This window comes from Pteropus vampyrus, unplaced genomic scaffold, assembly GCF_000151845.1.
Source record: "Pteropus vampyrus isolate Shadow unplaced genomic scaffold, Pvam_2.0 Scaffold77, whole genome shotgun sequence".
Classification (NCBI taxonomy): domain Eukaryota; kingdom Metazoa; phylum Chordata; class Mammalia; order Chiroptera; family Pteropodidae; genus Pteropus; species Pteropus vampyrus.
In genome coordinates, this window is record NW_011888858.1 from 6,316,442 (window position 1) to 6,328,764 (window position 12,323).

The following is a 12,323-nucleotide window of genomic DNA, read 5'->3' on the forward strand; positions in this document are numbered from 1 at the left end:
CCTGCTCTGTTATAAAGAAATTGTCAAATCATGTGTATAAAGAAAGAAAGGAGGCAAAACAAGGAATTAACCCTAGACTAGAATTAGATCCTTTGGTTTGAATTCTTTGCCACTATTTAACTGCATGGCTTAAGCAAGTAATATTAACTCCCTTTTTCCTATATAAATTAGGTGTTTAGACTAAGCGATTTCTTATATCCCTTCTACTTTGAAGAAAATGAGCTCCATCTCCAAGAGTCTACATCAGTTAATATAGCTCTAGGTTTTCTACTAAATGAAAATTGAAAACTCTATACATTTAAGATTTCATTTACATCTTCTCCTTTCATATTCAGCTCCTTGAGACTGGGGATCCTTTTTATACATTATCTACTACCTGTCCTTGTGTACCAGTATAGCCTTTTTGTATAAAAACCCATCAATAATTATTAGAAAATAAATGGAGAATGTATATGCAAATTTCAATATGCTTAAGAAGCAATAATTTAAAATATAGCGTTAGCATATTTAGTGTCATTTCTGGTTATTCCGAGCTATAGAATTAATTACATTTGTGTTATTTCCTACAATTGTGGTGAGCATAAGCTTTATCAGTGGTTTCCATTATGTCCCAAAGTAGAGGCTGTGGATATATGCATAGAGTCAGTTCTATTTTATTTATGCTAAAAAAAAAAAAAAGAGAGAAAAAGTGCTTAAAACTCAGTTGTTAGTTTCCTTATAAAACTGTGTAAAGTAAAACCTCAGAAATTTAGATATGCTAATAAGTTTAACATGGGATTATGCTCAACTAGTGTTCACAGAATGATTCTCTACATAATTTATGGTAAGCTGTATTGAGCTAAAGTTCACCTTTGCTTAGCAAATCCTTTCTAAATTGATAGGAATAAATGTTACGTAAATAGTCCTTCAGAGGAAACTACTTAGAAAAGCTTCAAAAGGCTTCAAAAGGTATCTTTAGAAGCAATATTTACGTTATGGCAGTTGCAGTTTTAATTAGAAGTCATTTTTCTCCATTAATGAAACTAGGTCCAAATGGCTGTAGATATATTAATGTAATAATTTTTAAATAGTCCATAAACTAGATGTTTCACTATGTATTTTATATACCTTAGCCCATTTGATTCAAACTTAGTTGTGTTGAATTTCTGAAGTTTACTAAATTAAATTTGAAATGCAGTTTAAAACAGACATCTGCTTTCGATATTTTACCTTCTGTCTCAGCACCAATTATGGCAACAATAGGACCTAATTAGACAGTAAAAGGTAGGTAGCCTAGAATGAGCCACACCAAAGATAATCTCATGAGTATTATATAAGCCAATTCTTTTCTGAGAACTAATTCATTTATTTTCTAATCAGAAATTTTCCAATTTACTAAGAACAATCTTATGACGTTTGGGTGTTTTTGTTTTTGTTTTTTGAAAGGCTATAAAAACCTAGATAAGGATCAGGTATAATACCCAGATTTCCCAAATCACATTAGTTCGATTTTATTCTTTGTAACTTTTACACAGAAATAAACTATAGCCTAATGTAGTTATTTGGCAAAGTGTTAAAAACACCCTGAATTGTTACAGTAAATGTTTTAAAAGTTTTATTCTGGAGATAGCATCATACATTTTTCTTTGGGATGTAATTAAATGTTCTCCGATTTGCCTGGGACATCTGTGACCCTAGAAAAAGTGATTTCTTACACTAATTCTTGGTCTTTTTCTTCCTTTGTATTTTTGTGACCCGATCACCTTCTTGCTTAGCAAATGGAAATTCTAGCAGTAAGTGACCTGTCTTAATTTATAGACTACTTATCCGTGTCAAACAAACTGGTTTTCACTCGCCATCTGTGACCTAGCGGTATTGTCATGGTCTACTTTAAGAGTAGTATGTGCTTCAGGTTTGCGTAGTCCTAATCTATGAAATGTTGGTCCTATAAAAATAAATTTTATAATTAATATGTACAACTAGCAGCCTTTTAATACATTTATAACTAATATCTCCTTTTAAATGTCCTGATTTTAAATCAGAGTGCATGTTAATTTCATTGTCTCACTTCAGTGAGATTACAAAGTGTTTTTTACTTTAGAAAAATGAATTCATTTTTAGGTAGGAAGTTATCTAATTTTGCTTTATCAAGCACTTATTGATAAATGCAGTGAGATATAAATCTTGACGCAAAAGTATATGCATTTGAGTTATGAATTTAAAGTTTTAAGTTACAGTGAATCCTTTTTAAAGCAGCCTATGTATTGCCTGCTTAAAAAATTGTCAAAATGTGCTTCACACTAAAAATGAATTATATAACAATATTTTAAAATTTTTATTTTAATCAGTCTTCAAAGCATCTTTCATCTGTCTTTCATCAGCTTCACACTGTATTAACTTGCTTACTGCAGAAAAATAAAAGCCAAGACAATTTTAACATTTATTTATAACTTTTTATTGGAAATATGCAGTCTAGTCAAATATGGAAAATCGCACCTAAATTTAATGCAATGTTATTTATTTCTAGGAACTGGAGCTCTGCCGAAGGTTATACAAATTGCATTTTCAATTGCTACTTCTGTTCCAAGCCTACTGTAAACTTATCAACCAAGTAAATACAATAAAAAATGAAGCAGAGGTAAATACTCAGTTGTACCAAGCATCAGTAACCGATTCTAGAAAATTAAAATATATACACACATATATACTCCTTGTAGGAGAGCTTTAGTCAGAAGTCACGTATAGTGAATCTTTTCTTTTTTTTTCAGAATTGTTTTTTTTGAAATGTGTTATTTCTATACCTATCAGTAAATAAGAAAGTAGATATCCAACAATCTTAAAAGGTTCAAGACCTTAAAGGTTTCAGTAGCTGATCTGTGATCAAAAGTCCGGTAAAGCACATCGATAAAGACATAACATTATATTATGAAACCTCCTAACATCTTGTCCATATATTATTTCTGTAGTTCTAGTAACACACACAAAAGCATGTCAAAACCACTTTGAATGTTGGAAATCATGTAATGAATAGATTCAAAGATAATGACTTTTTTCCCCATTGTCAACCACTGATATTAAAACTATCACTAGGAAAATGATTTAATGTTTTTAAATGGTTAAACTTAAAAACACACACACACAGTGGTTTATATAAAATATACTGAGTAAATAACCTTTTAAAATATAAGGACTTTACAGTCAAAAAAATTTTCATAATCCTTCCATAACAGTAAATGTATTTTTACTGTCCAAGATGAAGTATATGTCACATGGTAAAACCAGTATATACATTAGTTACAGCCTGTCTTATTTATTACAGCATTTATTATATTTACCACAGCCTGTTTTATCAAGAGTATTTAAAGACTAAAGTATTTGGTGGCTAAAATTGTCCCTACTGAATAAAAAACTTAAAATAGTCACGGCCCTTAACTAGTAACTTTAACATTTGCAAATCTTTAAAATACTACTACTATCATATCTATCTTCACAGCCAATTAAATGCTCTTTTTGTTACTGAATATACAAATAGATCTCTTAAAAAGATGTATTTGTTTTAGGTCATCAACATGTCGGAGGAACTTGCCCAACTGGAAAGTATCCTCAAAGAAGCTGAGTCTGCTTCAGAAAATGAAGAAATTGACATTTCCAAAGCTGCACAAACTACTATAGAAACTGCCATTCATTCCTTAATTGAAACTTTGAAAAATAAAGAATTTATATCAGCTGTGGGACAGGTCAAAGCTTTCAGGTAAAATATGAAGGGATTTGGACTGGGAGTTTACAGTGAATGAGTTTTGGTTTTCAATTTAATGTTTCAATATCATGTCTTAGTGAAAGAAAAACATGACTTTGTGGTTTTCTGTGGCTGTCACTAAAATGACACAAACTTTAAATTTTGTTCACTCTCAGTGAAATTTTCAATAATATATCTGCTCACATATTAAAGCAGATGCTCGGTGATTCGTAAGTAAATTTTGTCGTCAAAAGAATTAACTTAAAATGTAGTTAATAACTGCTTGATTGAATAATCTCAGGACTTAAAAATATTGTGTATTTTCAGATCTCTGTGGCCCCACGATATCTTTGGCAGTTGTGAAGATGACCCTGTGCAGACACTGTTACACATATATTTTCATCATCAGACGCTGGGCCAGACAGGAAGCTTTGCAGTTATAGGCTCTGACCTGGACATGTCAGAAGCCAACTACAAATTGATGGAACTCAATCTAGAAATAAGAGAGTCTCTACGCATGGTGCAATCATACCAACTTCTAGCACAGGCCAAACCAATTGGAAACTTGGTGAGCACTGGATTTTGAGAAACTTCGGGCATTTAGGAAAGAAACTAAAGATGATTAAGAATATTAACAAGCACCTTTTACGAACCCTTGCGATTCACCAATAACTTTTTTTGGCAGTATCTCCAACCAGTGTGTACCTAATAATCAAGATAAAAAAGAATGTCAAAATCGAAGATCTGAAGAAACTAATTGTTTAACAGCTGCCAGTACCTCCGACAATAACTGTGTGAAGAAGGAATTTTTAAATTACTTAACCTATGTGAACAGAAAAGGGCTAAAAGTGATGCATACAAATACATACATTACTTTCTAGAAAAAGAATTGTAAGAATGTTTGCAATAATGGCCTCTAATACTGAGACATTGGAAAGCAGGTGAAATGAGGCTGAAATCGAGGCTGGTTCATTTTAGCTGAAGACCTGCAGAGCTGCTTGGGTTTCTAGCAGTCATAAGCATAATCTATAAGTCATCTACATGAAGAACATCCAGTCGGATAGATATACACAGAAAGACTTATTTGCAAAACCATTGATTTTTCAACATGTGGGATAAGGGTGTGGGTGTTTTGTTTTTTAGTCTGTATAAGGAATTGTGTGTGTGTGAGCTGGGATGTGTGAATATGTGATAGTCATATTTTCAAGGTATGGATGTTTGGTGATAACGTCTCAGAGCATGCCTGAAAGAGCACTGCAAGATTATTTTTGAAAAAATTTTATTTTATTAGATCTAACTCTTCATAGTGTGTAAATGTTAGAACATTTTAATATTTTAAAACTGGGCTTTCCCAGTATTTCGAAAAGAAATAATATATCTGTTAATGTTATTGGAATGCTGCTCAGTTCTCTGATCAGTGCTTATGTTACGATTGTTGATAACTAACCAAAGTAGATGCCTGCAGAGACTTTAAAATGTAAAATAAAGATGTATGCTGCCCGTCAGCTATTCTCATTAGAAAAGTTAACTTATTTTACTCCATAATTATTATAGAAACTGTATAGATTAAAACCAGTATTTTCTTGTACATTTGTGCAATGCACTGTTATACAAGAATGGGTGTACAAAGCTAAAGAAAAAATTGTGGTCATTGATGGTAGAATATATGACTTGCAGGCTCCGAAGTCTGCAGAATTCAAGAAGAGAGAAGAGAGATGCAAATGCATTTTTATATGTTTATTCAGGACTCACATGTTTCACCCTAAAGGAACCTGGGGCTACGGGGGAAAATGAAAGGAAGCCTGAAGACCGACTACCAAAACATGCAATATACTTACTCACTGTCTAAGTCTGTAGCATAACATGAACTGGAGTCTCTGTCCTTTTTTAAATAGCATTTTGTAAAAGAAATGAATGTAGTCCCACAATTCCTCTGATTTGAAAGGAACACCTTGTATTTTTTATAAGCATCTCTTATCCACTGTGACTTTCCTTTTAAACTGGGCTCTGATTCCAGAGTTTAGAATGTAGAAATGAAATGCTTAGCTTTGCCTTTTCTTGGGGGTGTGGACCCTGCCAGAAACGTAATTATGCTCAAGTGCATTAATTGAAGGCACTGTGCACACCATTGGACTGCTGACTTTAGTTGTTACCTGTAAAATTCCGTAACTGGTCACGGCACATTCATAATCACTGTATTTTTTGACCCTGATAAAAACAATTATTTTGATGGTGTTCTGGTACTGTAAATGGTGTCCTTTAAATTATTTAATAACTTGGGTGTGGGGCAGGAAGAGAGGGCTGGTGTCCAGAGACACACACCACACTTTACATCTTATCAGCCCCTATTTTTCTCACCTATCCTTTTTGTTAAAATAAAAAGCATTGTAGCTGTTGGTTTCTGTTGTATTTTAAGAAAGGATGAATGACAACAGTGTGCATCATTAAGAAACTTTTCAAATGTTACCTTCATTATTCTTAATTTTCCTTAAATGGGGGAGAACAAAATTAGTTAATTACCCAAACCAAACCTTTCAAACACTTGAGATTTGCTTTTCATATTTATTTATATGTAAGTCTATTAATAACGTAATAAAAATGAATACACCCATAGAAATCAAGATGCAGTCATTAAGATTGTACTTTTTGTAAGAGGATTTTTGGCAAACCCATACTTCTTTGCTCCTTGTCCTCTGAATCCAAAGTTTGCATTCATTAAAGTATATCGAATCCTTTAGGAAACACTTCTAGTTCCACTCAGAGCCCAGTTTTTGCTTATATAACCTTTTTCCTTTGGTCCAGTAAATTAATCATTTTTAAACAGTGAGTTTGTAAAATAACACCAGGAACGATCTGGCAATTTCCCTGTGATGCTTCTAAAATAGAAGGCGAAAGGGTTTTTACACAATGTAGGAAATATTTCCTATTTTTAGTGATATGAAATATAGTATGGGTACAACCTACAATCTACCTTAAATTCAGGAAGTACACATTCTCTTGGAACAGACTCACCATTTCAGAGTAAGTTTCCCTCCTGTAGGTCTGTGAGAACTGCTCATATTCCACACCAGCACAACCTAAGTGGAAGGAAATCATATTAGAATCAATGTAATTATAATTGTTTTATGACTTTAAATTTTCAAAGTATTCCACTGTCACTTTAGCAAATATAGGAAATATGAAGAGAATTAGACTCACTTCTCTTAAAGAAAACAGCAATCTGGAGTACTTCCTCCTAGCCTCTCACTCTTTCACTTAAAAAACGGCATTTTCTAGATATCTGATTGTACACATACAGCCTGACAGTGCCTTCTCATTGCTAAAATAACACCGTAACTCTTATGACAAAAATGTTTTTGTGCCACTTTGTCCAGTGTCTGAATGCCAACCAAGTAAAACAGTTCAGTTCTTGCTTTCTCAACTGAAAAAGAGGATTAGGTGCTGTTAGGAAAATTAAAAGCAAATAATATTAAAGAATGACTTAACTACCCCCGTTAATAGCCAGTGAATTTCTCTTAGGGCCCACTGCAAGTATCTACTATTCTTTCATTCATTCAGCACTTAACTGAGTGCATATTATATACCACTTGCATGCCATGTGAGTCAATTGAGTTTCCTATCCCTGCCCCGACCCTCAAATCAGTAGTGACAGGTGTCAGAATAAGACACATCAGACCTTCACCCACACCTAGAGTTGTCACTCATTATTCTCTGACCCCACCACCATTTTATCTGACCAGTCTCCTTACTGGTATACAGGCATCCACTGTATAGTGATTGCTTTTTAAAGTGAATCTGTGCCCCACCTCAGCTTTAAAACCTTTCAATAGATTCTCACTGATGACAAAGAGCGGTCTTCTTGAGGAAGTCTAAGAAGTCCTACCAGTCTCACCAGCCATGCCCATCCCTATCCTGTCTGTCCTAGCACCATGGTTTCCTCCCGGTTTGCTCTGCCACTGGGCCTTTGCACGTGTTAGCTTACTCTGGAAATTTTCTCCTTCCTCTCTTGATCTAATTCAACTCATCCAAACTTCAGCTCAACTGAAATGTTTAAGCAAGGCTTCTCTGACTTCCCTAAGTCAGATTCCCTATTCTAGGCACTTAACTGGCTCTTCCATGCTCACATGACAGAACTTCCATTTTACATTTTATGCAGCAATCTACAGGCTACACTGGAAGCCCTGTAAGAGCAGGGGCCACAGCTGTATTTTTCTGTAGTTAAGTGCAAACTGACTGCTGGTTTTCACAGTTCAATTCCGTAAGCAGCACCTGGGGTGTTTGTTAAATGTGTCAGATGGTGGTTAAGTAGGGGCAAGGACCCGGAAATCTGCCCTTTTACAAGCACCTTTCTAGGGCCATATGGATGCTGATGGGACTTTTCCCTCGCTACAGGGGCTCTAAAGACCTCGAACTTGTTTTAGCTTTTATTCCACACACTTGTCTGTCAACAAGTATCTGAGATTTAACAGACTTAACATGTATGGGCCCTCTAAGGTAGTAAGGGTTAACTTACATGGGATGGTTAGAAAATTGGAAAAAGGCATAATATGCACCCGGTTCCTATTATGTGGTTTCTGTAACCAGTAGAGAACCCTCAACTGATTTCGTTAGAATCCCGAGGCTCTAGCTGAAGTGCCAGCCCTGACCAAAGCAGCCTGGGATTGGGGCCTGCCTTGGTGCTGGAAGCTATTCGGCACAGTTAGGATGAGAATCCCTAGGTTAGATGGTGTAAAATTGTGTGCAGTTATGTAAGTGCAAGCCAATAAAAACTAAAGCTGTCAAACTCACTTGAAAATCTAAGTACGCTTAGGCCTATTTTTAAGTTACACACCTGAAGCCCATTTGATGAAATTATTTAACATCTTAAAGAAGCTGCTCACTTAGCCACGTGTTCCAAGCCCCATCTGTGAAATTAGGATTAACTCAGTTTTGTTCAGCCTCCCTCCCCCAGTAGTTTGTTACCTGCTAAACAGATCACTGGGATGCACTGAAGCTCCCACCCACAGCTAGCCAGCCACTTGCGGTTACCAACCGTCCACATAAGAAGGCATGTTTCTCCCTCTCTCTCCTTCAGAAGCATGCTTATTTTAAGGGTTAAATGGCTTCTCTCTATTCAACATCTTGCTTAAAAACTTCAGATCCACGTAAGCCGTAAACGTCACATCTACGAGCCCCTCTAGTTTCTCAAGTTACTTAGTTCAGAGCCTGGCTGCTCCAGATGCACTGTATGAATATTAATAAAGGCAAAGTGACAGGCCCAGACTGTTAGTACTGGATGAGCTCTCCTAAATCTTTTTTTTTTTTAAAAAAAAACGTAAGATTGTATGCAATCTATCAATTGTTTTGCAATACTTTTATTTAAAGGCTTTGTCAAAAATACAGCCTTTCCTGAAGTACTTTGAGAAGGGAAAGGCAGAGAGAAGGGGCATGGAAGAAAAGCTCACTTGTCTGCTCCACTAGCCACATTCAGGACGAATTGTTTACATTTGTTTAAATAATATATTTGAAGCTGAAAGTGCTGTCACAGGATAGGCGTTTGCCTTTGCATCTCCCACACAAATCTTGACGATGGGGCCTTTTAGGGTCAACGTGGCGAAGTTTTACTGAGCAGGAGCATCTAGTCTGTTTACAACTCTGAAAAATCAAAGTGAGACACACATAAAGATAAACCCTTGGTGATTTCTTGTATCTTCTAGTTCATTCAAATAATTACTGAATGCACTCTAAGCAAAGCCCTGTGCTAATCTTGTCTATCCCTTCTAGGGAAGATAGGGTTAGTAGAGGGTGATTAACCATTTGTTGTGGGCCCGTGTTACATAAGATTAGTTCAGAACTGGGACATTTCTTTCGAAATAAGATGTTCTTACAGGGAGTCTTCCTGCACTTGAAGAGTGGAGAAAAACGAGGGAGAAGAACTTAAAAGCACTGCAAAACAAGGAAAGCTATTGTGTGAGGCTGGTGACTAGGAGTAAGCTGAGGGCCAGGCCTGGCATCCAGTGGCTGGCTGACCTTGTCCCCGACCCCAACCTGCTGCAAATGACCTCAAGCTGGGGCAGAAGGGAAAACAACTGCTGAGTCAAAAACAGTGATTAAGACTTCCTACTTTAGAACCTTAGCCTGCTCTGCCTTGATCTAAGTGAATCTAAACACTTTCCACACTTGGTTTTTCTCTCCACCCAACCTACGGTGATAATGTTTTCAGCGTCCAACTCCAGTCCAGTGCATTAGGCTGTCTCATCCGGTAGGTCAGGCTCCACTAGCTGTGGGATAACTAGCAAGTTTAGTCACTTCTTTCCTCATACTATCTAAGCCCCTCAGCATAGTACAGTGCTTAGTTAATAAACAAGCAACGTTACTATTTAACTGCATAAATCTGGGCATCTTTAAGACAAATTCTCCTTTTGAGAGCTCAGACAAGAATGAACTTTAAAATCCTGTGCTTACGCTAAGTACTCTAACTTGGGCATATGCTTCATAAAAATAGTTCAGGCAAAATAAGCACCTTTACCACCTCATGCTAGAACGGTATTCTATTTTTCAGTTTGCTTTCTCTTACATTACACTGAGCAGCAAGTAAGGCATTCCTCCATATTACAAGTGAGGTAAGTCTTTAAAGAATGCTAACATGACCAAGATTTGCAAGGGCAGAAGGAAACTGACATCAAAACCCTGTTTCTCAGTTGAGTATTATCGTTGAGTGTTATTTCTAAACACCTACAAAAAGCTGTCAACACCTGAAGGTCACTGGGAACCCAGCCTCTTTTAGGAAACACGTCCAAAAAACTACACCGATGCCCTCTACCACCACCCCGTTCAGACACAAAACGCAAACATTGGACTTACTTGACAGGTGATATCCTCCACTCGGTAAGGATTGTAAGACTTCTGACAAGTTCTGCAAAACTGCTTGAAATAAACCTGTGATGAGAGGAAAAACTTCAAGCAAAACCCTCTTGACATTTCTGTCAGATGCCAGTCACATGGTAATTCTTACCTTGTTCGTGCCTTGTACACACCACACATAGGCACTTTCCCATCGGATGTTGCACTCCTTGCAGTGATAATAGCCATATTTCTGCTCCAAGAACTGAACAAAAGGATACCAGAGTTTAACCAACATGACATCTGAATTATCATCCTTCATTTCAGAAGCTGGGAAGGATTTATTTAAAATTGGCAACTTCGTTCCAGATCATGTAGGAAAATAGGGTCAGGTTCAAATTAGTTTCCACAAGGTAATTAGGTGAGCTAATGGCTTAATTAAGCACTTAAGCAAGCATGGGCCCAAAAAAGTTTACACGTAGATTAACTTGGTTCATAAAGCAAATTGACAATTGTTTTCCCTCAGACAGGCAAAGGAAAGGCCAAACATCCAGAGTTCTCTGAACTTTGAGTCTTTAGAGACCTTTGGTCTGTAGGATAGTTTGACCCTAGAACATATACATATGGAAGTGGTTAAGCTGAAGAGGAACAACACTCTGCTTCTTCAAGTATTTTAAGGTGTTCACCCAACATTAACTTCTCTATGCTGCCAGTTAAATTTCCACCAAACGGTAGTACTAGAAATCTAAGATAAGCCACGACTCATGCTTAACATGAGGTAGTATTGTTTTGTTCTTAAGCTTTCCTGCCAGTGAGAAACCAGTCATAACTTTTGAGAATTAGGACTTTAGAAGAAACTCTGGAAAGCACTCAGCCATTTCACAGGTGAGCGAACTGAAGTCCAGGAAGGTTAAGAATTAAGATCAGTTGTGGATAACTGGATTCACTCCTCTCCTTCCCACCACCCCACACCCAAACAGCCCTGGGATGGCTGTAGAAGAGACATCAGAGGACTCCTTTGGGCCCCTAGGTACCTGTTACGCCTTTCTACTTTCCTGGGGATACCACTTACAGTCAATGTACTCCAGCCCGTTAGGGTTCAGCTAGTGTGAACCAGTCCTCCACAGTCCAAACGCTTCCGCAGTGTTATGTTTCTGAGTAAGGGTGTTTAGGAGCAAGGAAAGATCCTGAGAGGCACTATAGAAGCTCTAGATTCCAGTAGCAGCTCTGGAAATTTGGGCAGGAATCAGGGGCGGGCTGACCAGCACCCCAGAAGTCTACTACTGCTTTGACAATTAAATTCAGAAATGTAAGTGGGATCCTTGGGAATCGACTCCCCCCGCCAGCAAGTTCACTGATGTTCTGCTGCATACCCATCCTATGCCACCCGAACGTACAGTCGACACTGGACTACGTGTCCACGACTGGGGTTTTAGACAGCAAATACGCTCAGAATGTTAAAAGTGCATCATCTCTCCCTCGCCAACCTGTGGCGCTGATACTTTACAGTCTCCGTCAACAACAGACTATTAATGCTACTGTTAGAGAAAGATGACATGTGCCACTGTCAGCCGCAGCGGAAAGGCACGCAAACGTGCCTAGCGCCTCTACATGTCCCGGGCGGCCTCCGGGCGAGGGTAGGGACGGGAACCCGGCGGACACACCCGGGGCTCTGCGCTCCTGGCCGGTTCCGCGGCCGCCTCGGGCCTCACCTGGAAACGCAGGCGCTCCTTGCCGGGCTCAAGGCTCCGCGGCGACGACCTCTCGCCCTCGGCGTCCTGGGCCC

The 12,323-nt window shown here is 37.7% G+C and overlaps 2 protein-coding genes across 2 annotated transcripts in view; one reads left to right on the top strand and one right to left on the bottom strand.

Annotated features, from left to right (window-relative positions):
- Positions 1-6,113, top strand: part of FRYL (FRY like transcription coactivator) — a 249,832-nt gene extending 243,719 nt beyond the window's left edge. The window contains exons 62-65 of the mRNA XM_023532134.1: positions 1,755-1,772; positions 2,507-2,617; positions 3,540-3,730; positions 4,043-6,113. Coding sequence (XP_023387902.1) covers positions 1,755-1,772; positions 2,507-2,617; positions 3,540-3,730; positions 4,043-4,301 — 579 coding nt within the window. The 3' untranslated portion in view covers positions 4,302-6,113. The remainder of the gene's footprint in view (positions 1-1,754; positions 1,773-2,506; positions 2,618-3,539; positions 3,731-4,042) is intronic.
- A 350-nt stretch (positions 6,114-6,463) lies between these two features.
- The window catches only part of ZAR1 (zygote arrest 1), a 6,723-nt gene continuing 863 nt past the window's right edge, over positions 6,464-12,323 (bottom strand). Inside the window, exons 2-6 of the mRNA XM_023532135.1 lie at positions 11,066-11,145; positions 10,710-10,895; positions 10,559-10,633; positions 9,160-9,349; positions 6,464-6,792 (exon numbers count right to left, since the gene is read on the bottom strand). Of these exons, the coding sequence (XP_023387903.1) occupies positions 9,206-9,349; positions 10,559-10,633; positions 10,710-10,895; positions 11,066-11,145 (485 nt within the window). The 3' untranslated portion in view covers positions 6,464-6,792; positions 9,160-9,205. The remainder of the gene's footprint in view (positions 6,793-9,159; positions 9,350-10,558; positions 10,634-10,709; positions 10,896-11,065; positions 11,146-12,323) is intronic.